Here is a 27446-nt window from a genome sequence, read left to right as displayed (position 1 = left end):
TTTTAAATAGGTTCTGAACTTTACAGTCCCTGCAGTTGTAATCCCCTGGGATTATAGAGAAATCCTGTTGATGTGGTGGTAAATGGGGTTAGGAGAATCCTTCTATAATCCTATGATTAGGTCTCAGACTTTTAGTGAGCCTGTGCCCCTTGGATGTGTTCCTCACAAATGCTTCTCAGCTTTCCCCTCTGCTCTTGATGAGACAGGAAGGCTAGAAGGGGTAGAGTTGGGTATTTCCTTCCCCCCAGGTTGGTTATATTCTGATTAAACCCAAGTTGGTTAGGCTTTGGTAAAATAGTTTCCCTTAAGGGAAGGCCTTTGTTAATGAGAACAGCATACTCTGGGCATATTTCAAAATGGTTACTTCTCCCCTCCCCTGCTGGAAATATGAGGGAATTTTTCTCATATATTCACTGTTAGAACCTGGTATGGCTACTGAAGGTAAGACTCATGAAAGTGTAGACCCCCAGGAGTCTTTAATCTCTTGGTCTAGTCCTTGCTTAGTCTCCAACAATTACTCAACTACCTTTTAAGTGTTCCTACCTACCATTTGCTGCTTTCAGCCATAGATTCTTCTCCCAGTAAGCTGTGATTTTGTGTATTCATCTGTCTCTCCAGTTTTGGGGATGGCAGTTTTCCCTATGATCTCAATTCTCTGTTAGATCCAAGAAAAGTTGTTAAATTTTAAGTTCAGCATTTTCTTATTGTGAGCATGGGAGTGATGATTTCTAAGCTCTTTACATATGCACAAGAAACTGGGAGTTCTATCCTGTAATATATTTTAGCTCATTACCGTAAAATCCAGATACCTGCTAATCTTAAGTCAAACAAATTTTAGGGTATAGTACTTATATAAGGCCATAGTAGCAAAAAAAAAAATTAATGAATCGGGTTCACACATCATGTTACTTTGACTGGTTGCACTGAGGTTGTTTATTATCAGTGTGGCCCACTTTTTCCCTCTAATTTTTTTTTTCTTTTTTAACATTTCTCCCTAATTTTTTAAAATCTCTTAAAGAATTTAGATAAGAGCACTTAGATTAGCAATGTTGATACTGTGTAAGTCAGTTGCTCCTCCGTGTTGTTTAATTTGCTTTCAGTTCTGTGTGCTTCCACTATGAAATAAGGTAAACAAGTTTGTTTTATGGATATTATGACCTCTAGCTTTTCAACTTGCCTACACCACAATTTAGGTGTCTGGGTTTTTGGGGTTTTTTTTTTTTTTTTTTTTTTGGTTTTTTGGGTATCTATTTTTTGAGAATGACATATAGTCTCTATACTTGTATTCCTCAGCTTTGTTATGTTTAAACTCTTTTGTCAAACTATTATGTTAAGTAAAAACAATGAGCAAATTTCTTACAAATATTGTATTATGTGACAGTCTTGCATATGAAATCTCCTGTGTGTATATTATTCATGTGGGTTAGTCATGCCTCTTGTTTCACCTTCTCAGAATCCATATTCAAGTATGTTGCAAGGATTAGATGAAATAGGCTGTTTTCTGTTGAGGTTACTCCAATCACTTCACTTCTTTGCTAACATTTAGTGTTGTCAGGTGTATAGTGATATCTTGTGGTTTTAATTTACACTTCCCTAATGGCTAATGATATTGAACATCTTTGTATGTGCTTAGTTGCCATCCTTATATATTCTGGATACAAGATCTTTCTCAGACATATGATTTACAATTATTTTCTCCAAGTCTATAACTTGTCTTTTAATTCCTTTAATAGTGTCTTATGTAGAACAAGTATTTTAATTCCAGTTTATCATTTTTTTTCTTTATGGATTATGCTTTTGTTGTCATGTCTAAGAACTGTTTGCCTAACTCAAGATCATTAAGATTTTCTCTTGTGTTTTCTTCTAAAAGTGTTATATTTTTATCTTTTACATTGAGATCTGTGCTCCGTTTTGAGTTAATTCTTGTACAAGGTTTAGGTAGTGGTTCATTTTTTTGTCCAGTTGTTCCAACACCAAGGCTATCCTTTCCCCCATTGAATTTTCTTTGTTTCCTATTGCTTCTGTAACAGATCATTACAAACTTAGTAGCTTAAAACAACACAAATTTATTACCTTACATTTCTGGATGTCAGAAGTTCAAACTTAGGTTTTTATTATGTCAAAATAAAGGTATTTGGCAGGGCTGTGCTCCCTCCAAAAGTTCTTAGGGAGACTCTGTTTTGCTTTTTCCTGCATCTAAAGTTTGCCTATATTCCATGGCTTGTGGCCTCTTCCTCCATCTTTAAAGCCAACAGCATGTTCAGTCTCTGACTCTGACCCTTTTGCTTCCATAGTCATATCTTGTCTCTTGACTTTGACCCTCTTGCCTCCTTCTGATAAGGACCCTTGTGATTACATTCAGCCCACCCACCTGATCCAGGATATGCTCTCCAGCTCATGTTCTTTAACTTAATCACATCTGCAAAGTGTGTTTTGCCATGTAAAAGTATCATCTTGGGGCCAGCCCGGTGGCGCACTGCTACAGTGCGCCACTTGGGAGCACGGCGGCGCTCCCGCCGAGGGTTCGGATCCCACATACAGACCGGTTCCCGCTCACTGGCTGAGCGAGGTGTGGGTGCAACACTGAGGGTTGCGATCCCATTGCCGGTCCCGGTCCGGGCGCGACACTGAGGGTTGCGATCCGTTGCCGGACACGAAAAAAGACAAAAAAAAGGGGGGGGGGGAAGTATCATCTTTACATGTTCTATAGATTGGAACATGGAGATCCTTTGGGGAGCCATTATTCTCTCTACCATAGTTACAAATGTAGGCTTGTTTGGGTTTTTTAAATCTATTCTGTTTCATTGATCTGTGTGTCTCTCCATTTGCCAGTACCACACTATCATTATTATTGTAGCTTTATAGTAAGACTTAAAGCCAGGTATTGTGATTGTTTTCGACTTTCTTTTTTTTTCAAAATTGTTTTAGCTATTCTAGTTTCTTTTCCTGTCCATGTAAATTTTTTAATAACCTTGTCTATTACTACAAAAAAGCCTGATGGTATTCTTTAATGGAATTTATTAAATTTGTAGACCAATTTGGGGAGAACTGACATCCTTACTACACCAAATCTTCTAATGGATGGATACAATATGTCTCTCCATTTATTTAGGTCTTCTTTGATTTATTTCATCAGCATTGGTAGCTCTCAGCATAGAAACCCTGTACCTGTTTGATTAGACCAGTAGTTCCAACCACAGGTAATTTTGATCCTTGACAGTTTCTGGAGACATTTTTGTTTGTCATAACTGGAGCAGGGGAGTGTGCTGCTGGCATGTAGTGAGTGGAGGTTAGGAACACTGCTACACATCCAACAGTGCATGGAATAGCTCCTCCCACAAGATAGAGTTATCAAACCTAAAATGTCAATAGTGCTGATGGTTGAAGAGACCCTGGGTTAGATTTCTACTTAAGGATTTCTTTTCTTTTTGGTGGGGGAGAGGAGTGTTATAAATAATTTTTTTCTTTATATTAATAATTATGGGTTTATATTGATCATTATGTTTATAATTATGTTGGTATTATTGATATATTTGCATTTCAGTCTACCATTTTATTATGTGTTTTTTACTAAATTCCTCTTTATTTTATTACTCTGTTTTGTCTTCCCTGTCATCTTTTGTGTTATTTCAACAGCTTTTGCTGTTCCATTTTGATTTATCTATTGTACCTTTTAGTCTATCTCTTTATATAATTTTTTAGTGGTTATTCTAGAAATTATAATATACATATTAGCTTTTCACAGTCTACTTTGAGTCACTATTTTACCACTTCAAGTGGAATGTAAAAGCCTTACAACCGTATCAGTCTCCTTAACCTTGCCCCTTTATGTTTATAGTCGTTTTATGTATTATATCTATATATACTGTAAACTCCATCAGTCAGTTACTTAATTTTTGCCTTTAACCTTCAAACATATTTTAAAGAACTAAAGAGAAGAATAGACTGTTATATTTTCACAAACATTTACCATTTCTGTTGCTCTTCCTTTATTCTTGATGTTCCAGGTTTCCTTCTGCTTTTACTTCCTGTGTGTATGAAGAATTTTCTTTAGCAATTCTTTTAAAGCAGGTCTTCTGGTAACTACTTCTCTTAGTGACACTGCTTCAATGGTGCAGGGGTGCTACCTCATTACTGCTGAGTGGGGTGGGATTTCAGATTACTCAGTAAGATGCAAGACAATAAACTGGGAAAAAATATTTGCAAACCACGTATCTGACAAAGGTCTTATATGTAGAATACATAAAGAACTCTTAAAACTCAACAGTGGGGAAAAAAAAGCAATCCAATTATAAAATGTACAAAAGACATGAACAGATATTTCACCAAAAAAGGAGGTACAGATGGCAAATGAGCACATGAAAAAATGTTCAGCATCATTGCGATTAGGCAAATGTAAATTAAAACCACAATGAGGTATCACTACACACTTATTAGAACAGTTTCAAAATAAAAAAGTGATAATACCAAATTTTGGTGAGGATGCAGAGGAACTGGGTCACTCATACTTTGCTGGTTATTGTAAAATGGCACAGCCACTCTGGAAAGAGTTTTAAAAAGTAGCAATTGGGTTCTTGGTCATTTGTCCCAGAGAAATGAAGACTTATGTTCACCTGTGTGAGAATGTTCATAGCATTTTTACTCACAATAGCCCCAAGCTGGACACAACAAAAATGTCCTTCAGGGGTGAATGGTTGAATAAATTCTGATTCATTTAAGGAATAATACTTGGCAACAAAATGGAATGAGCTATTGATACATAGAACCACCTTGATGAACCTCAAGGGCGTTATGCTGAGTGAAACAAAAGCCAGTCTCAAAAGATTAAATACTGTTTGGTTCCATTTATATAATATTCTCAAAATGACTAAACTATAGAGATCAAGAACAAATTAGTAGTTATTAGGGGACAGGGACTGGGGTGGGGTGCTGTGGGATGGGAGTGAATACAAAGAGGTAGCACAGAGAATTTTCTTGTGGTGATGGAATAGTTCTGTATCTTGATTGTGGTGATGGTTACATGAATCTGAACATGGGATAAAATTGCATAGAACCATATAGATTGACATGTACACACCACACACACAAACACGTGAATACAGGTTGGAAATGGTGAAAACTGGGTGAATTCTATAGTCCAATGTTAACTTCCTGATATTGATATTGAACTACAGTTATATAAGATGATTAGGAGACACTGAGTGAAGGGTACATGCGTCTCTTCATACTACTTTTGCAATTTCTATCAGTCTTTAATTATTTCCAAATAAAAAGTTTTAAAAAAAGATTCTCATTTGTCTGAGATAGTTTGTCTGCTGAAGACAGGATATTAGGGAAAACCAGTATTCACCACCTCCCCCAAAACATCACAGGGTCAATGAAACTGACACATTAATAAAAACATCTACACAAAATATAATCCTTTCTATTTCTTTAGTGTGTTTCTTTCCTTTTATAAATTACTTTTATGGGAAAATTGACAGTATTCAGTTATTGTTAGAGGTAGTGCCATGTGCTTAGCATTGTGCTAACTGCCCTTTTTCTGCCAATAACAACTCAAGACAAATGACATTCACATATTCTGTACTCTTATAAGAATGTTCCCAAATTTGGCCAAACTCAAAAACATTTTCACAAAAATAAAATTGCACAACTTTATTGATACATTAGTTTGTCATCACTAATGATAGCTGTGGCAAAGATATAATAGGCTGTGAGTTATGAGAATTGCATGCTAGCTGTAGCCATCACTTTTTCTCCTACTCAAGAAAGTATATTGGAATGCCATTGAAGAAATGTGGCATTATTATATGGAAAACCTGGGATATGCTCAAATTTATTTAAATTACTTGTGACATACTTTGCAATGGTAGGTGGTTTAAACAGTGCATTTGAGAGCATCCATTTTAGGGTACAGAAGAAGTAAAATGTATGGTCCCTGCCTTGTAAGCTGCTAATATGGCTGTGGTGTACTAGAAAAAATTCTGACTCCAACCATCAAACCTAGATTTTAATCTCAGCTCTGCTGCTTATCAGACAAGTTGTTAAACTTCATGGAACCTCAATTTTCTCAGCTATAAGCATGATACCCATTTCATAGAACTGTTATTTTTTTCAGCCCTCACCTTTGTGAAAGGTACTTAGCACCATACCTGATGCATCTAGCTGCTGTTCACTAAATGTTTGTTTTGACACAAAAGGTTTGTGCTTAGGTTAAGAAGGTGGTATATCCATGCACATATACATACAAACGAATTGAATGAGAAATATAAGGGGTCTTTAAAAAGTTCATGGCAAGATTCATAATATCTTTTAATTCTGTTTTCCCATGAGCTTTTTGAAGTACCCTTATACATTATAAAAGTGATAAATATTGAGGTATAAACTATAGCAAAAAGAAGAGTTGGAAAATGGAGTGCCAAATTGACTACAAGTTTCAGAAGAGGCATTATGATAAAAATGGGGTTCAAATTGGGCTTTGAAGGGTGAAGAGGTAGAGAGATAGATAGGGGAGGGGGAGATCATTTCAAGCAGAAGCAAGAGCCCGAGGTTATGTGATTATAAGGGAATCAGAATTGAGAAATTTGTACTATTTGGGACTTGCCATATATTCTATTAGATTATATTTTGAAAGCTAGAAACCTTAAAGTTTAAGCAATTTACTCATAGTGTTACATTTTTAAAACCATCCCAACATCTGCCATGTATTTTAATGATATTGTTGAATATTAGAACACCTGCTTGGTTGCTAAGACTCTTGCATACCTTACCTTGTGCTGTGGATTATATTGTGTCCCCCAAAGTCCATGTATTAGTAACTTAAACCCCAGTGTGATAGTGTTAAGAGGGTGGGAAATCCTATTATGGTAATTGTAAGGTGAGGCCTTGAAGAGGTGATCAGATTGTGAGGACCATGCCCAAGTAAATGGATTAATCTATTGATGGTTTAATGGTGGTCATGGCCGTGGTTCTGAGGGCTTTAAAGGAGAAAAAGTGAGGAGTTAGCTCTGTCTCTGCTTCACCATTCTGCCATATGAGATCCCCATATCACTGTCACCACCAACAAGGCCTTCACCAGATGTTTTCCCTGGACTTTGGACTTCCTGGCCTTTGAAACTGTAAGAAATAAATTTCTTTTTCTTATAAATTGCCCAGTTTCAGGAATCTGTGTTATAAGCAACAGAAATGCACTCATACACCTTGAAATCTTGATTGGTAAGATTAACATACCTTCTATCAGTTGTAGCTAAATTTATACTTGATGGCAATAAATTATGTTTACCCAAGATGGATGGCATAATAATAGACATTAACAAAAGCTGGAATTTCATTGTTTTTATTAAGCCTTATAGAGTTGTTTTCACATGTCATTAATTTATATCAGTTCAATTTCTTTGAAGAAAACTTTGGTACTCTGACAAACTTCCTGTTCCTAAATGATGGTTGGTGCTTTAGATGCTGTAACTCTGCAGAAAAATATAGAATGTGAATGATTAAATATTTGCCTTGAATGTATGAAAGCATTGTACTCCTAACTTTCTTTTTAAATTTTCTTTTGGTGTGTTCTCATGTAGAAGTACTTGGTTATTGAAAGCTTGATTTGGTATTCTGTGGGGGTTTTTTTGTATGGTATTAGACCAAAAAATATTTTTATCGGACAAGTAGATCTGTCAGTGGTTTTTTTTTTCAGTAGTGAATCAGCCACAGATATTTGTAACTTATCTGCTTTTGAGATCCTTTTTACTGTATAATTTGTTTTACCATTATTTTGGTGAACAAATCATCTTTAAAATATTTATTGAATACCTACTGTATACAAAGCATTATATTCAGCATGGGTGGGACAAAATAACTCGTATGATACAGACCCTTGAGGATGTAGTAGGAAAGGAAAATGTATACACAAATAACAACAATATAAGTCAGCTCACTTTAAGAATCATGAGCTCTGTAGGATTTCAGATAACAGAGAGCATTTTCGAGTGACTTATCAGGGATTATTTCATGGAAGCAAGAGCATTTGACTAATTCATATAACTTGTAAATGAATATTAACATGGCACTGTGATGTAGGAATCCTGAAATGACAGCTCTCCCAATGCTAAAGATTTTCTCTTTATGAATTGGGAAAATCATTCCAATACCAGTAAATGGTTAATATATATAAACATTACCATAAATACTAATTTATGGTAAATATTTGTACTTTTATAAATCTGCATGTGATGGGTAATTGATGTTTTTATGTTTTTAGGCCATGAATATTATCGTTCCCTTCATGTTTAAATATGCTGTAGACAGCCTCAACCAGATGTCGGGAAACATGCTGAACCTGAATGATGCACCAAATACAGTTGCAACCATGGCAACGGCAGTTCTGATTGGCTGTATGTGTGATTCTTTAATCTGTCTACAGGTGTTGACTTTCTTCAGGAAGATTCCATCACATTTGAGCAGATGACCTTTTCACCACAAATGCAACTTAGAATTTCAGATGTTTTTTGTTTTATGTGAGATTTTTTTTTGATGAGTGTTTTTTTTTAAATTTCTTTGTGTGATATACTTTCCAAAAATTTTGTGATAACAGTAGTATTTTCCAAGTTCTAGAAAGCAGTAATATGAAATAAGACATTAAATTCATAACAACCACTTCTAATAGTTAGGCTCTTAATAAGATGCCTTTCTAGTAAGGCCAGTTGTTTTCATGCTGGTGTTTTGCTGTTAAATAGGAAATAGCTAAATAACAATATATGTGTACATTAATGCTTTATTAACATATATTCAATAGCCATGACACAAATATACAACTTGAAAAGAACAGAATATGAATGCTTTGTGTCCCCATGCATTAGAAAGGATACATAAGTGGGGGAATGCTTTTAGTCAAGATATTCGATGTTTCAGGATCTCAATTTTATCATTTTTATTTGGGGGAATTGAATTAGATCAAAAACCTCAACAGATACTGTACATTTGTCCACAATAAGGCCATATGGGCTATTAATTTATTAAAAGTATTTTAATGGGACAAAATCCTTCAACATCTGAAAATCTGGGGAAAATAACACTGAAAAGGATTCATGATGCTAGAAAGTTTAGTACTCATTAGGCTACCTGATTACTAGGGTTTTTAGTGTAAATATTATGTTATATATTCATTCACTTAGTTATTCAGTATATAAACATTTTCTGAGCCCTTGCCATTTTTGTATTCCTTTGATTCTAATGTTTTTACCCCCTATTTTTTCTTTTGAATGTATTGTTAGATGGTGTATCAAGAGCCGGAGCTGCCTTTTTTAATGAGGTTCGAAATGCAGTATTTGGTAAGGTAGCCCAAAATTCAATCCGAAGAATAGCCAAAAATGTTTTTCTCCATCTTCACAACCTGGATCTGGGTTTCCACCTGAGTAGACAGACAGGAGCTTTATCTAAGGCTATTGACAGAGGAACAAGAGGTATCAGTTTCGTCCTGAGCGCTTTGGTATTTAATCTTCTTCCCATCATGTTTGAGGTGTCACTTGTCAGTGCTGTTTTGGTAAGTAAAACATTTTCATAAGAAGCTTTTATCTTACATTCTCATTAGTAGCAATTGAGGATCTGAAGCTGTTTTGCTGTTGCATGCCTATGGGTTTGAAAGTAAATTCTATCATGCCAGAAAGATTATGCAGTTTAATTATTTTGCCACAAGCTTCAAGGGACTGTCCAAATTCTTAATCATATTATTATAAAGAACTATTCATTCCTTCATATAGATCAGTTATTAACTAGTGTGTGCAAGGTTCGTGTTTTGGTTATTTTTTTAATCATTACATAGTGTAAGCATTTTTTGTGGCCCTTTACCATTTCTCCCTTATTCTTCGTCCCCCTCCCCCTTTCTCACCTGTGGTGGCTTCAATTTCATTCTCTCCTTTTGAAAATTCAAGGGTGTGATTGTTGTATCTTTCTTTCTTTTTTTATTTAAGCAGAGATTTTTGTGTATAGCATTAGACTGCTGTGCTCAGAATACCTAGATTTCTGTTCACCATTCATAACATTTTAGGCAATTTCATATTTTATAGTTAAAAATATACTTCTTTTTAGTCTTGTTGTACTATTTTATTATTAGTGTTTGATGGTAGTATCAATGTGGCGAGCGCAGTTTGACTTTCTTCCTAAAGTAACAACCCAAAGTAGATTTTCCGAGGTATTTGATTTTTCACCCATTATTCATATATACAACTTCCCACCATCATATTTTTTATTAAAATCTTTTGACTGAGATTTGCTGTTGTATATTTTAAACTGTTTGACAAGAACAATGACTGTTTCTTATTTCTTCTTCGGACTTTCTCCAGTATTACAAATGCGGTGCCCAGTTTGCATTGGTAACCCTTGGAACACTTGGTGCATACACAGCATTCACAGTTGCAGTCACACGGTGGAGGTAAGGTGTTCCCTGGTGGCCAGTCAAGGTTCAGAAATTAGTTATGCTTTTATAACATACATTTCATGGCTGTGCAAATCTTTGTCTTACAGAACTAGATTTAGAATAGAAATGAACAAAGCGGATAATGATGCAGGTAACGCGGCTATAGACTCACTGCTGAATTATGAAACTGTGAAGGTAATATGTTTAATTATACTTTTCCTCAGCCTTTCACACTGCAATAAGATTTGTTCTGCCATTTAATTTAATTGGTCTTGTAAGTTAGAGCTTCAGATTAGTATAGGATCTCTATGTGTGATGGAATAATACTATTTTATTGCTTTTCTTTTGTTTAGAAATTGCCATTCCTTTTCTACTCAGTTTTTGTTTGGCATCATTGGAATTTTACCTTCTGAATTAATTTATAAGTGATCATAAATATATGGTTAGCATCCTGATTTAGAATGAGCCTTCAGCTAATCAAACTGGCATATATGTTCTTGACACTCTATCCCTTGGCGTGCATAGCATAGTGCTTCTCATTAATTCTTTCATTTATTTGTTCATTTTTCTATTTAACAAATAGTTACTGAATGTCTCCTATGTGCAGAGTACTATGCTAAGTGCAGTGATGGGGGAGGGTGGTTAAAAAAAAAAAAGATTACTATGTAATCTCTGCCGTCCCAGAATTTCATAATCTACTGGGAGAGTTAAAGTAAGTTTGCAAGTAACTAAACAAGACATACGTGGTGAGGGCAGAAGGAACTGCCAGTTCAGAGTCTCATGGGATCAGAAGAAGGGTTTGTGAAGCAAGTATCATTGAAGGCTTTATTTAGATCTGGGTTTGAATTAGCTAGTCATTCAGTAAATGTTGGATGAATTTTGTGGACTTTCCAAATACAATCCACTGTCGAACACTGCAAGAGTATCATAGTGCAATGTATTGCAAGTTAGTTTTTAAAATGGAGTCTGCAGTACAAAATTGTATCTGTACATGAAGTCTGATGAAAAGTATACTGATCATTTAGAATAAATTCCAGTCAGATTTGTTCATAGTTATTATTTTATGTATTTTGTAGTATTTTAATAATGAAAAATATGAAGCACAAAGATATGATGGATTTTTGAAGACATATGAGACTGCTTCATTGAAAAGTACCTCTACTCTGGCTATGCTGAACTTTGGTCAAAGTGCTATTTTCAGTGTTGGTTTAACAGCTATAATGGTGCTCGCCAGTCAGGGAATTGTGGCAGGTAATGGATCTGCGGTTATTACATTTATAGGCTTTTTAATTTAACTTTTATAAATATTGATAAACTAATGTGTATTATATTAGTCTTAATTATAATGGATGTTCAATAAAGTGCATTAACATCCATGGAGTACTTTCCTTTTTGTATCTTAATGTGTTTTCTTGATTGTTTGATAATGCTTTTTACTTCCTTTTGTTTAACACTGGCTCTCTCATTGACTGGGATTACTGTTTATACATTTATGGGTCTATAACCTGATTCTTTGAGGAGCAGTTTTTTTTTTTTTTTTTTTTTTTTAAAGAATCTAGTATTTCTAATTTCTCTTGTAGACCTAGAAAGCAATTTAATTAACATAGTGGTTAGTCCAAAGGATTAAAATGCAAGCAATCTTTTTTTAGAATTAACAGTATCCTTTTAATCTATTAGTTTTTTTAATATACAAAACACTTCAAAAGTAAATAATGTCTGTGCCTCTTTTCTGTAAACCCCCCCACTCGGGATTCATTCATTCACTGTGACCTTAATATGTGGTTTATCATTCTCAGTCATGATATCTATTTGCTCTTATTTTTAAATATATACTTTTTTAAAATTTCCATTTTACACTATAAAGAAACTGTTGTTTGTGTCTTAGGAAACAAAGGAGAAAATTTTAGCCTTCCGATTCTATCCTCACGTTCTTCTCTGTGTGTGTGTGTGTGTGTGTGTGTATTATATATATTGTATAGGTGGGCTTTTCCCATTCTGCTTAGCATATACCATGTTCTTTATATTGCCTAAACCATGGATTAGAATGCTGTGAAATTGAATAGGCCTAAGGTGGCTGATCATGTATATTTTGGACTGTATTTCGTATTAATAGGCCATAAACTTCTCTAGCTTAAACTGCAAAAGTTTATAGCATTCCTCTAAAATTCCTTTTTTTTTTTTTTCCTTCTGCCAACTGCATATTAAGGTACCCTTACTGTTGGAGATCTAGTAATGGTGAATGGACTGCTTTTTCAGCTCTCATTACCCCTTAACTTTCTGGGAACTGTATATAGAGAGACTAGACAAGCACTCATAGATATGAACACCCTGTTTACTCTACTCAAGGTAGACACCCGAATTAAAGTAAGTAATCTATATTATAGCACCTTTTCAAAAGTACGTGAGCATCCTCCCATTAATAGGATTATTCTAGGGGCATGTTCTTACTTCACTATGTTAGCAAACCAATTTCTTGCAGGAATTGGGGTTATCATGTGTATTGAGAGGTTGTTATAGCTTTCATTTCTGTGTTTAAAAACCTTAGAATGTTAGTGAAGAATATTATACCTAGAAACTAAATACTGTTAAATTGAATTATTTGTACTTACACTGGTTTTACTTTTGCTAATAATATACAGAATGTATGATTGCTTCTCCTCACATCCTCAACCCCTTTACTTCACTGCCCGTCATCCCTTCCCCCCACCAAAAGAAGTTGCCCAGAAACCAAAACATTCAGGATTTTTTACCTTAATACTGAGGAGTAAAAAAAACGAATCTGTAGAAGCATGCTTGGAAGTGGCCTAACTCCATTTATGTACTTCCTTCTTCCCCATAATTTTCCTTTTTCTCTCAGTTAATTAGAAAATTGTCTGCATAGCTGTATTCTAGGCAGTGTATAAAGTGGCTTTTTTTTCCTCTTCCCTGCTAGGACAAAGCGATGGCACCTCCCCTTCAGATCACACCACAGACAGCTACGGTGGCCTTTGATAATGTGCATTTTGAATACGTTGAGGGGCAGAAAGTCCTTAGAGGAATATCTTTTGAAGTCCCTGCAGGAAAGAAAGTGGCCATTGTAGGAGGTAGTGGGTCAGGGTGGGTAATTTAGTTATTTATAAAATTCCGCATTATTAATTGATGATTCCCAATGTGATTTTTTTTTTCTTTATCATAATAAAATGATTACTGTGGTTTAAGACAGGATTCCTTAGTGCCAATAGGAGCTAAATAACCTCTCCTTATCTCCAATTTCAGGAAAAGCACAATAGTGAGGCTGTTGTTTCGCTTCTATGAGCCTCAAAAGGGTAACATTTACCTTGCTGGTCAAAATATACAAGATGTGAGCCTGGAAAGCCTTCGGAGGGCAGTGGGAGTGGTACCTCAGGTATTTAAAAACAGAAAGAAAAAATTTGGGAGAAGACTTATTGGGTTGGTGGGTCTGTAACTAGAATAATTTGAATCCAAGGAGTCAACATTCTAATGAAGTGAGTAGTGTTAGGCCCTACAGGTGAAATTCTGTTATCAAAAAGAATTTTTTAAAAAAGGAAAAGAAAAAAACTTGAATGGGGAATCTTCATAATGGGAAGATTTCTTAAACCCTAGCATAATTGCATAATAGGGTGTGAAAAGAGCACAGAGAGTAGTAAAAAAAGACATGGATTCTAACCCCAGTTCTAACTCTTATTAGTTCTGTGGCCTTAGGCCTCAGTTTCCACATCTGTAAAGTAAGGATGTCATTTATCTTATAGGGTAGGATTATTATTATGGATCAGAGATAATATGAGTAAAGCACTAAGTGTTGTGTTCATCGCATAATTGTTCAGTAAATTAAAACTGTTATTGCAATTTCAAACAGTTCTCAACATGGTGAATATATAATAATTACAAGTTAATTTGGCTGCCAACCTCAAGTTTGTATGCCTTGTTCAACATTGTACCCTCAGTACCAAGCACAATGCCTGACCCATAATAAGCACTTAATAAATACTTGCATAGTGACTTTGGGGGGGAACATCTGAGAAGACAAGAAGTGGATAGCCTTATAGGATGTGAGGGTTGTTGTTTTTTAAATGTTGAAAGCTTATTGAGAGACCTGGGAATTGATTGCAGCTAGTATTTATTGTAAAGTTGATTTCTGCAAGCAGAATCGAATCCCTGGAAGAACAGATCAAAATATGGGGGAGGTGAGGAGAAGAACTGTATGAAAGTGATTGGACTAGGATATGTAGCTTATAAAATGTCCCCAAGTGATCCAGCACATAGCAGTCTTCTCTAGCACTGTCCTCTCTTTCACTGAGAAATGTTAGTGGGCATGAGTCACCTAGGGAGATTATTGAAATTCTAGTTCTCATTCACACACCCCAGATCTGATTTTGGAGGTCAGTGTAGAGCCCAGAAACCTGCATTTTTGAATATGCTTCCTAGGTGATTGTGATATAGATTGTTCGTAGACTATATGTTGAGAAACACATAAACTGTATGTCAAGTAAACATATTCTGGGCTGTGTCTACTTAAGGGTCAGTGTCCTCATCCATGTAATAAGATTCCTGCCATTCTTTTGAGCTATGAAATGATTACCCTCTCCTTTTGAAAAGTAAAATATTTTATTTATAAAGGAAAAATATACATGGTCAATAAACAAAAGAAAAGACGGTCATCCTCATTGTAAGCCTTAGAAATATAAATTAAATCAACAATGAGATACCATTTTTCACCTATCAGATTGGCAAGGAGTTTGGGCAAGGCTGTGTAAAATGGAAGTATAGTCCATTGTTTTGCTGATGGAAGTATAGTCACGGGTCACATAATAACATTTCAGTCAACAGTGGAATGCGTATATGACAGTGGTCAGAGCAATAGGCTATACCATATAGCCTAGGTGTGTAGTAGGCTATACTGTCTAGAATTGTGTAAGTACACTCTGTGGTATTTGCACATTGATGAAATTGCTAATGATACATTTCTCAGAACGTATCCCATTCGTTAAGTGATGTATGACTGTATACAGCTTTCCTGACAAGCAAATTGGCAACATGCATAATGTTCCTGGAAAATATTCATACCCTTTATTCCAATAACTCTGCCTCTAGGAAATTTTAGTAAGCAGATAAACAGATGTGAACAAGTCTTTATATGCAGATATGTTCATTACAGCATTGTTTATAATAGCAAAAGTTGGAAACAATATAATTGTCCACCAATAAGTAGATAGCTAAATTATAGTTAAGCAGATAGGCTCAAATGTCATGCAGCCATTTATAAATATTGTGTTTTTAAGGAATATTGAGTGTTATGAAAAATACACAGATACAAAGTTTGTTGAAAAAGAGGATACCATGCAAAATATAATATCCCAATTTTATAATACTAAATGAATACATGTAAGTAGAGAAAAAAGAAGAAAATGTAATAAAATGTTAATAGCAGTTATTGCTGGATGATGGATTAATTTTTTAGTTTATAAATTTTACTGTATATATTTAAAGTATGTAACATGATGTTATGAGATACATATGAGTAGTAAAATAGTTACTATAGTGAAGCAAATTAACATATTCATCATTTCACATGTCTCCCTTTTTTTGTGAAAGGAACAGCTAAAATCTACTCATTTAGCAAAAATCATGAAAAAAGTCCAACATTTGATTTTTATTTTACCTTATTTTTTGTATTTTCAAATTTTCCAGTTAGTATTTGTTAACTTTTTTCTGAATAGAAAGTATTTAAAAATAAGTCATTTCTATTTATAGAACTTCGAGCTGACTGGGTTTAAGTACCATCTCAGTATGAGAAATTTTTATATTAATAGTAGGTATATGAATAATTAAAATATTATTTGGAATAATAGCTGAAATTCTGGATCTGATTATGATGTTAAAGAAGATCTTACTTAATTAGGTATCTTGGTTAATGTGGACTAATAGATTAATTTTATTTCAACTTCCTAATTGTGTAGCCTTCTAACCATTTGGAGACTGAAAGAAAAATGGGAGATGGAAACTCACTTTAAGTAAATTAGCTTTATCATGCCATGTCAGAATAAGTTAAAATATTAAATGAATGCTTGCAGTGAACTTTCTCTAAAAAAAAAAAAAAATGCAATGCATAAATTTATTGTTTTCCGTTTTAAGTCCAATGTCAAAAGTTTCTTAGAAACATAGGAAAACACATTCCATCTCATTAGTAATTAAGGAAATGCTGGTTTAAACAGGAAAGCATATTTCACCCCTAAAAGTAGCAACAACTAATAATTATTAATATCCAGGGTTGCTAAGGTTATGGGGAGCTGGTACCCTTATACCCTATTCATTGCCAATAGGGTATTTTTGGAAGACAGTTGGGCAATACTATCAAAGGATAAATGTATGCTTACCTTTTAACCCATTGACCTACTTTTAGGAATCCTTACAGAAATACACAGGTGCACAAATCATATATATAATGATGTTTTATTCCAGCAGTGTAGTAGCAAAAATTTGGAAATCACGTTAATGTCCATCAGTAGTAAAATGGACAAATAAATTACGATATATCCATAGTATGGAATACACAACTATTAAAAAGAATGAGGTAGGTTTTTGTTACTGACATGTATAATCTCCAGGATATGTTAAGTGAAAAAAAAGCAATTTGCAAAATAATATGTGTACAATGGCCCCCCTTGTGTAAGGGGAAAAAAACATATGTTTAGGCATATAAATGCATAGAAAAACATCTGGAAGGATGCACAATAGATTGTTCATGATGATTAGCTCTGGGAAGGGAAAAGTGTTTCAGGGATGGAGGGTGATGAAAGGGGTTGTCATGTTTTACTCTTTATGTCTTTACTATTGTTTGAATTTTTTTTATGAATATACATATATATGTATGTATGTATAAATCTGCTTTAGGATGCTGTCCTCTTCCATAATACTATTTACTACAACCTCTTATATGGAAACATCAGTGCTTCACCTGAGGAAGTATATGCAGTGGCAAAATTAGCTGGACTCCATGATGCAATTCTTCGAATGCCACGTGGATATGACACCCAAGTAGGGGAACGAGGACTCAAGCTTTCAGGTGATGAAAGATTTAAACCTTTCCCTTACTTGTATACTATCTTCAAACTTTGATCTGTCATAGCCATTTTCTAGAAAATGTAATGACAGTTCAAATATAGTGCTCATCCAGTCACATTTGATGTGATTCCCAGTCTTCTACCTCTGACTTGTGAACAATTCAACATACTAGAAATAACTGTTCTCAACTCATGCAAGTCTTTTTTTTTTTCCACTTGTAGCAGCAAATACTGTAGGCTCTTACTATTAAGTAAGTTATTGATATATGCTCAGATCCATGTTAACTTATTATACATGATCTTCATATTAAAGGAAAGCCAAGATCATTATTCTCCTAGGAATGTAGTAAGAATATGGAGAAGTAATTTAATAATGAATAGTGTATGTCTCATCATAATTTCCTAGACCATTAAGGGATATTTTCAATATTTTAGCCCTCCTTATACTTGATCCTGTTAATTGGTATACTTGCCATACAGCCAACTTCATTTTCATTTAAGTGTTTAATTATGAGATTGCTAGGTTTAAGAAGAAATTACCCTAAAATGACTTTGAATTCTGTGGAGGATTCATAAAAATGTTTCTTTGCCCCAAATTATTTGAATTACAAAAGTATGATGATATATAATGACTGAAAGTGTTAATGTTACTTATACAAACATACTACATCCTTTACATTTATTCTTTATTATAGTTTAGGGAGGAAATGTATAGATTAGGGAGTAATAGAATAGAATGAAGAATACTCTATGAATTTTTATGAATCCTCATTCCTCTCTATTACAAACTGGCTTTATTTATTCACAACAATTACTGGATACATACTATGTGCAAGCTATTATGCTAATTGATTTGAGAGTTTAAAAGATGAAGCATTAACAGGCCTGCTCAAGGAACTTTCAGTCTATTAGAAAGTTTTGATCTAAGTTTAAAAAATCTTAAGCAAAAATTATTTTCAAGTTAAGTTGGTTTGTGTAGTAATTTGGTCATTACCTAGTCGTATAAGATGCGTGTATCATTCCAGTCCACCTTTACACTTTACCACTGCTCTTAATGGAAATCGTTTTCAGTGAGCTAGCCCATCCCCAGTGTGTCCATTTGGTGAATTCTAGTGATTCCCAATTTATCATGTAATACATGATATTCTCAACACCTGACTTTACCTCAGCCAGCTATGCCATAGTCCATTTTCTAATCTTTTTTTTTTTTCCCTTTCTGCATGCCATTGGGGGTAGGATAGCTATGCAAATTTTATTTTTACCTAATATTCATTGACTTACAACCAAACCTCCCAAAATGAGCAATTTATTATTTAGCATCTGTGCTAATAATTGTGTTAGAGAATAAACAGATGTTTCTTCTCTAAGTCCATAATCCTATTGAACAGAATTAAAACTCTCTTGGTTTCCACTTGGAGTTTGAGTGGTATGTCAAAACTGGTCCTTCATCTGAGTATCTACTTCTTTGAGGAGCTTTCTGCTACTGGGTTGATAGGTGGGCAGGCAGATAGTTCTGGCATGATGTTTGCTTTGATAGGAGAATTTTTATCTTATGAGATGGGAAAGGGTATTGCTAGCATGAATATAAACTTACTATATTAAACATAAGGAGCCCCCTTTACAAGTGGAAGGTAATTGTAGAACAAGTAAAAATAAAATACTTAGTATACCAAATAATCGGTAGGTAGAGCTTGTTTCCTAAAGAGGTTATTGAAGCTGAAAAATACAGGCTTTTTCAGACATTGATAAATTAATGTATAATGGACAAGAAAAGAAGCCAGAAGGGACATATTCAGCAAAGTACCATCTTCTATGCTTCCAAGTGTAGTTCTTTGTAAGACTGATGACCTTAGACCTACAGGAGTACCAGTGATGAAAGAAAGGTTTCTTTATATTTTACTAAATATTTTTACTATTTATTTAGTAAATAAATATTTTCTAAGTATTTATTCCTATATTTAGGGATAAATGTGGGCTTACACATTGATAGGAAGAGCATTAGACTAGGAGTCAGTCAGGTCTTGTCCAGATTCTGCTGGAACTTGCTGTGTGACCTTGAGCAAATCACTTAACCTTTCTGGGCCTCCATTTCCTTTCCGTTTTAAAAATCTTTTATGCTATAACAAGTGACTAAGGGGAAGTGAGAGGTATCTTGTATATACCCTTAACTTTGAAGAATGCTGAGAAAATAATAGCTTTCTTTCAAATAACATTCTTGAGAATACTGTCCGAATGGTACTTTTTATGGTAAGAGATACATTTAAATATTCATAGTTTTATATTTTCAAGTTTTCAGGTTTCAAATATTGAATTTGGTTTTGGCTTTGTCGATTCTCTAGTAAAATTTTTCTGAGTTTGCTGTTCATTAACAAGTATCTGTAATATAAAGTAACATATATAATGAGCATATTTCTAGTGGAATCAAATTTGTTACCTCCCCTCCTCATTCTCATTATTATCACTTGCCACAAAGTCATAATTTAGTATTACACTTATGTTCCAGGAAATATAGTTTGTCAGAGGATATCATATATGAACTGAGGCTGTACAACTCAGTAAAATGAACAGTGATCAGGAGTATAGGTAAATGTTGAAGGTTTTACTTGGTGGTTGCAATCAATGGAAAAATCAGAAGCATAAAATATGTGTATGCTATGCTTTTTTAAATAAAAATTTTTCTTTACCAGGGGGAGAAAAGCAAAGAGTAGCAATTGCAAGAGCCATTTTGAAGGACCCCCCAGTCATTCTCTATGATGAAGCCACTTCATCGTTAGACTCAATTACTGAAGAGGTAAATAATGATGAAAATATAAAGCTCTTTAATGTTTAACTTTTCTCCTTGGAAGTTTCAGTAAAATGACTGCATTACTTTGTACTTTGAATGAACTTCAGTAGGAGGTGCTGTAGAGCAAAATACCTAGCACATGGCAAGTGTTCATGATGAGAATGTCACAGTTCATTGAACTAGTTATCACAGTGTTAAGTCCATTTGCAAACATGTCTCCTTTTGGAACTGTGTGACACCTCATGCTGTTGTTGTAGTACCCTTGCATCTTGCAAAGCTGTAGAGATTGCCTAATATGCTGACAAAGGAAGAGAGTTTTAGTCTCTCTCCTGTTGCCACTTAACACTCATTAAGACAAATCATGTAGGTGATTGTGACACTTGTGACACACTGCACACCAGAAGGCTTTTCACTTCTCATGGAGCAGCTCACTGTGGTTCAAGTCAAGCACATACAACCTGCAGTGCTGGTATCAATTTGTATTCATTGCATAGGAAATGCTGTAGAACACCAAGATGTTGTAACACTGATGTCATGGCACTACCCCAGCAACTGCATTAGACTTCACAGCAACATCTTTATATTACATACAGAAAGTCTCAACAGCAATGATAATTTCATGAACAAATCCCCTTAATCTAGAACTGAAGATAGGCAGACGTTATTTGTTATTTGCTTTCATTCACCTACCTTTTAATTTAATACATAGTATAAACCTGTTGTTGAATTATAGGTGTAATTTTGGCTTTACAGGCCGCACAACATAATATTTGCATGTGGAGTTAAGTTTCAGGACACATTCATTGATCTGTAGCATTTTTGAAAAAGAAGTAAAATATACAGGGAATTTTTATTATTATTATTTATTTATTTTTATTATGAATATTCATGAGATACAAAGCTAATTGTCACCCCTAATGCCCATGATGTGAGGGCCAGATTCATACTGGCAGCACACCCATTACCAGAAATTACTTTTGTACCCCATGTCCCCCACCCAATTATTCTCCAACCTCCCTCCTCCTCCCTCTTTCCCCCCACTCCACTTTGTAGCCCCAGGAATATTCCCTCCCTCTATAAGACCAACACACTACTGTGGTCTTTCTTTCCTTCCTTCTTTCTCTCTTAGCTCCCACAAATGAGTGAGCACATGCGGTATTTATCCCTTTGTGCTTTGCTTATTTCACTCAACACAAGTTTCTCCAAGCTCATCCATGTTGTTGCAAATGGCAGAATTTCATTCTTTTTTATGGCAGAGTAGTATTCCATGGTGTATATATACCACAGTTTCCTTATGCAGTCATCCATCGATGGACATTTAGGTTGGTTCCATGTCTTGGCTGTTGTGAACAGAGCTGAGATGAACATGGGAGTGCAGGTATCCTTTCGACATGATGATTTCCATTCCTCTGGGTATATACCCAGAAGACAGACTGCTGGATCACATGGAAGATCTATCTGTAGTTGTTTGGGCCGAGCCCGTGGCGCACTCAGGAGAGTGCGGCGCTGGGAGCGCAGCAGTGCTCCCGCCGCGGGTTTGGATCCTATATAGGGATGACTGGTGCGTTCACAGCACTCACAGTGAGCGCGGTGCAGCCGGTCCCAAAAAGGACAAAAAAAAAAAATCTGTAGTTGTTTGGGCCGAGCCCGTGGCGCACTCAGGAGAGTGCGGCGCTGGGAGCGCAGCAGTGCTCCCGCCGCGGGTTTGGATCCTATATAGGGATGACTGGTGCGTTCACAGCACTCACAGTGAGCGCGGTGCAGCCGGTCCCAAAAAGGACAAAAAAAAAAAATCTGTAGTTGTTTGAGAAAACTCTATACTGTTTTCCATAGTGCTTGTACCACTTTACAGTCCCACCAACAGTGCAGTAGTGTTCCCTTCTCTCCACACCCTCGCCAGCATCTGTTACTCACCATCTTTTTGATTATAGCCAATCTAACTGGAGTGAGGCGGCATCACAATGTAGTTTTAATTTGCATTGCCCTGATGACTAGTGATGTTGAGCATTTTTTCATGTATCTGTTGGTCATTTGTATGTCTGCCTTTGAAAAATGGCTGTTCAGCTCCTTTGCCCATTTTTTAATTGGGTTATTTGTTTTTTTACTGTATAATTGCTTGTATTCTATGTATATTCTTATAGCGTATTTTTAAAAATTTAATTTCGAAATGAATTGGTTAACATGAGGATTTATTATATTTCAAGTGAACCGTAAGCAGGAGCAGACCCCATTCATAGGAAAAGTAGGAACCTGCTTACACAAATTTTATAGCTAAAAATGTGTCATGCTACCACAAATTAAAAGTTCTAACAGTCATTATTTGAGGCACATAGCTTTATTGTGTCAGAGAGCTTAACCCATTAAGAGCTAACGGAGAACCTCCCCAAGGGAAAGAGTTACCACAAGATTTGGTCAGTTTTAATGGACCTAAAAGGTCTAGAGCACTCAGTAGGATAGCAGAGTTTAAGTTCTTGAGGGTAAGGAAGAGGAGTCCCTATAAATATCACAGTTCTTCTTAGGTTTGATCCTGCACTTGATTGTCACAACTGTCTTATACTTTATAGGCAGTAAACAAAAATGTATTTTCCAGAATGCGTTAAGAAGTCAGAATGCTTCAAAAAAAGAGATTTCCTCAAGTTAAAAATGCACAGTTGTCTTTGTCTCCTTTTCTGTCCTCTAAGTTTGAACTAAGGAAAAGCAAGTGTTCCTGTACCCTCTTATTCTCCCTATCTTTCTTTGGATTATTTTGAATTTTTCTGCATACTATCACTTGAGTCCATCCTCATTTTAGTTTTTGTTTTCATTGTTAAACATCATATCTGGCTCTGCTCCTGATGTCACTGGGGTTGTTATTTATTTATTTGTTTTTAAGTATAGAATATATCCACCTTCTAGACTTTCTAATTTAGAGAAATGTTGCCTATCTCAAAGATACTTTTTTTCTATGATGATGTGGTCTTATTTGCCTTCTCTTTTTATTTGATTTTCTCCTTTTCTTCTTAGTATGTTCCTTTAGGGAATGTATGATTATTTTAATTTACATTTACCTAGTGGGTATATCTTTTATTTTTCTCCTACTCTTCCTCTTGTTAAACTTGCAGACTATTCTTGGTGCCATGAGGGATGTGGTCAAACACAGAACTTCTGTTTTCATTGCACACAGATTGTCAACAGTAGTTGATGCAGATGAAATTATTGTCTTGGACCAGGTAAGAGATTTAACTTTAAAGTTTAGTATTCAAGAACACTGGAAATTGTTAAGATATAAGAAACTTAAATATCGTTCCTAACAAAGTATACAGAATTTGTGTTCTTTGAATGAGATTGAATCCTGATAGGATTCTGTTTTTTAGTCTCTTTTGACAGGAAATAATGCATGTCACCTCCAAGAAGGAATAAACTGTATTAACTCGCTCTATTAAAGTATTAAAAGCAAAAGTTTGATCATGAAAACATTAATCTTCATGATAGAAGCAGGTTTTCAAGGATGTATTTATAAAATAGTTTTTGTGCATTCGTTTTTGCTCTGAATAGAATCTTTACTCAGTGTCTTTGTTATATATTTTCACTTTTCTAATAGCTGCACATACCCTTGATGTCTAAAAGAAAGCTACCATAAAGTGCTCATTTTCAAACATGGCCATTTTTATTTTATGTTTTTCCTTATGGAGAAAGAAAAAATACAGCCTGCTTTATCTCTTCTGAGGGAATTACTATACGAGTGTATTGTCTAAATGTTCTGAACAAATCAGAGTACCACCATTGTGATTGGTAGATTTGAAAATTGTAGTAATTTTCGTTTTCTCCTCTCTATAAGGACCTCTTCTTCCCACCTCCTAGTACTTGATTATTTTTAACGTTGTTCAGTTTTCCACCTCGCCTTCAGCCCTTTGTATGATTGTTTTTCCCTTCTAATAAATACATCTTCAATTCTTTATCATTTTGAAAGCCCATGTATTGAGAATTCAGAAAGAAGAAGCATTCTTATGAACTGTCTGTATATTGAGTTATTGCGAGGGACTTTTTCACTCCACTATAATTTCTTATAGGGTGTTTAGCGTTTTGGTGTATATACTATTTCTAAGGTATTTGTGCACTTGTGACCCTCGGCTTTCTGTTGGTTTGTCCATAAATGTTTACATTCATTAAAAAAACTGATTTTTCCTGTATGATTGTATCAGAATGTCTGAAATGAGAAATGAAATGTCGTAAATACAATAGTTGCTCTTATCCACTGTTTCATTTCTACAGTTTCAGTTACCACAGTACAGTACAATAAGGTATTTTGAGAGAGAGAGAGAGGCACCACATTCACCTAACTTTTGTTACAGTATATTGTTATTATTCTTCTATTTTATTATTAACTATTGTTGTTAACCTCTTACTGTGCCTAATTTATAAATTAAATTTTGTTGTAGGTATGTATGTATAGGAAAAAACATAATATATATAGGGTTCAGTACTATCTGTGGTTTCAGGCATCCACTAGAGGTCTTGGATCTTGGAGTGTATGCCTGCAGATAAGGGGGGACTACTGTATATCATATTATGTCATCAATATTCAACAGTCTTAAATAAAATCTGCCGTTTTGTGCTTTTTGCTAAGCTTTCCAATTCTATGCAGTCATGTAGTTAGAGCTCCTCCTTACAAATATAAAATGTTAAAGTACTTTAACAGGCCTGTGCTTACCTACCTCATGCCATGAGGTTCACAGTATCTATATAGTTATATCACAACATAGCAACTTTGGTTTTGGATTATAATTGGAACTAATTTATTAATGGTCATAACACTTGTATCGAAAATCTTTTTATGTTTATAATTTGATGATTCTATTATTGCTTGAATATGAAGATCACAGATTTTCATTTTCTAGTGAAACTAATGTGACCTTAGTTCTGACTAGTGGTCTGTCAACTCATGTGTTCTGTCAGCAGTCTCTTGAAGTTTTAATGTTAAGATGTCATAGCAAGGGACATCTAGTTAAACACGGAAGATTGGACACATTTGTGTATTTTTCCCCCCAACCATACTAAAATGAAAGTGAAGGAATGAAATAAATATAATAAGTATAAATCCACAAGGACAGTAATAATAGATGAGGAAATAACAGTGAACTGGAAATATCAACAAATTTGGGGAAGATGGTAAGTAGATAGATTAGCAGAGCTGAAAAAGCTGAATACTGTGTGCCAAAAGAGAGAGAAATCAATAAAAAGCAAGTTGCTTAATGCTGTAGACCCTTGAAAAGGCTCAGGAATTGGAGGCATCCGTGTCATGGAAAGTGGGGGTAAGCATGAAGTTGAAAATAACAGAATTAAGTGTAAATCTGCACAAGAAAGACTCATTCCCTTCCTTGTCTCTTCTAATGCTTTTCTACCCCTGAGGCCCTTCCTCACCCCCCACAGCCTGGCATTTACCCCCTCCCAACCTTACCAAGAGGCTGGAGGTTTACTTACCAGGAAATTAAGTGGGCTCTGGGCACAAGGAATTACCAAGCACATTAACAAGGAAGGGAGAGATTAACTGGAAATCAAAACATGCTAAAGGATAGGACCACAGACCTTCTTGTGCCACTGACTCCGAGAACATTGCCAACCAGTTATTTATTTCTACCATCACTACTTCTTCCCTCATCAGCAGATAATTGGAGGATTCTTCTCTGGAGAAACAAAAGTAACCCCAGAAAAAAAGATATTGGTATTTGAGGACCTCAGCGAAATGGCCAGGTGCCCACACAATCATCCTACAGTGAAGCCCACCAGTTGAGAGGGCCATTCCCATGTACGCAGAACTTCCAGTCAGCCTTTTAATGCTCCATTCTTAAATGTCAGTGGATAATAAAGGAAGATCTCCAAAACAAATGGGAAAAAAAGAGGAACTCAGTAGAAAACGCAGACAATGCAAGAGCATAAGATAATTTTAAGAATATAATTAATATCCTCAGAGGTCATGAAAAATATAGCATTTTTAAAACAAAGGCAGGTGCTGTTAAGAAAAAAGAGTAAAGGAAACTTATATGGCATGATTTCCAGAATATATTGTTAATTGAAAAAAAAAGTAAGATGCAAAAGAGTATATAGTATGCTACGTTTTGCAAGGTGGATACAGAAAAAAGAATATATGTATATCTGCTTATTTTTGCAAAAAGAAACTCAAGAAGGATAAACTAGGAGCTAAAGCAATTGGTTACCTACAGAGTAGGGGTAGAAGAGGGTTAAAGGAGATAGGGAAGGAAACGAGACCTATCTTGAGTATACTTTTTTGCATTGCTTTTACTTTTGAACCATGTTAGTGTTTTTATATATTCAAAATAAAATTAAATCAAGGATGGTGTAAAAAAACCAAAAATTGAATGTAAACAGAAGTGAAACTAACTATATACCAAATTGATAACATAACCACAAAGAAGAAAAATAAAAGTAATCCAAGTAATTTTTGAACATATTACTCTGAATATATACCCTTAGTGGAATATAAGAGTACTTCAGAAAGTTCATAGAGATATTCATATTCTCTTTTAATTCTATTTTTTCATGAACTTTTTTTTTCTTTTTTTTTTTTATTGTAACATAGTCGATTGTACATGTCTCTGGGATACAGAGTTAAATATCAATACCTGTGTGCAATATGTGATGCTCAAACTAGGATTATTAGTATAGTCAACATTATACAATGTAATCATTTTTCATGGCCCTTTACCAAGTCCTCCCTTACCCCCCTTCCATTTTTTTTTTATTTACCACTGTTCCTCATTTATCCACAAACTTTTTGAAGTACCCTCATATATATTTTTTTTTTTTGCATTTATTTGTCTTTTCAAATTATAAAAGTAATACATGCTTATTGTAGGAAATTTGTACAAGAATTATAGAAAAGTAAGAGACAGAAAAACACTAACACATGGGCACCTTCCCTCGTTTTTTTCTTCCAGTGCACGTTGCAAAGCTTAAATCATTTGTGTATTCATTTAGTAAATAATTGTGTGGCACTTATGTAACAGGCATCATGCTGGCAGGTGCTCACTTGGAAGACACTGGTGAACAAGACAGTTTGACCCAGTTTTGTATCTGCTTCCTCTGGGCTTCTCCCAGAGATGCTGGTTTCTTTGTTTTCCCACTTTTGAGTATATCATGGACTGTGTCTGAAAAATTGTGTTCAATTGTCTTCCTCTGTGGATTGTTAACAATC

The 27446-nt window shown here is 34.9% G+C and overlaps 1 protein-coding gene across 1 annotated transcript in view; it reads left to right on the top strand.

Annotated features, from left to right (window-relative positions):
* Positions 1 to 23463, top strand: part of ABCB7 (ATP-binding cassette, sub-family B (MDR/TAP), member 7) — a gene marked incomplete at both ends in the record, with an annotated part of 37132 nt that extends 13669 nt beyond the window's left edge. The window contains 11 exons of the mRNA XM_008594675.1: positions 8255 to 8387; positions 9267 to 9535; positions 10335 to 10423; positions 10516 to 10603; positions 11485 to 11659; positions 12615 to 12772; positions 13341 to 13504; positions 13664 to 13793; positions 17300 to 17471; positions 20157 to 20260; positions 23356 to 23463. Of these exons, the coding sequence (XP_008592897.1) occupies positions 8255 to 8387; positions 9267 to 9535; positions 10335 to 10423; positions 10516 to 10603; positions 11485 to 11659; positions 12615 to 12772; positions 13341 to 13504; positions 13664 to 13793; positions 17300 to 17471; positions 20157 to 20260; positions 23356 to 23463 (1590 nt within the window). The remainder of the gene's footprint in view (positions 1 to 8254; positions 8388 to 9266; positions 9536 to 10334; positions 10424 to 10515; positions 10604 to 11484; positions 11660 to 12614; positions 12773 to 13340; positions 13505 to 13663; positions 13794 to 17299; positions 17472 to 20156; positions 20261 to 23355) is intronic.
* Between the last annotated feature and the right edge of the window lie 3983 nt (positions 23464 to 27446).

The sequence above is a fragment of the Galeopterus variegatus genome, unplaced genomic scaffold (assembly GCF_000696425.1).
Source record: "Galeopterus variegatus unplaced genomic scaffold, G_variegatus-3.0.2 Scaffold11267, whole genome shotgun sequence".
Lineage (NCBI taxonomy): Eukaryota > Metazoa > Chordata > Mammalia > Dermoptera > Cynocephalidae > Galeopterus > Galeopterus variegatus.
This window is presented reverse-complemented; position numbering and strand designations above follow the sequence as displayed.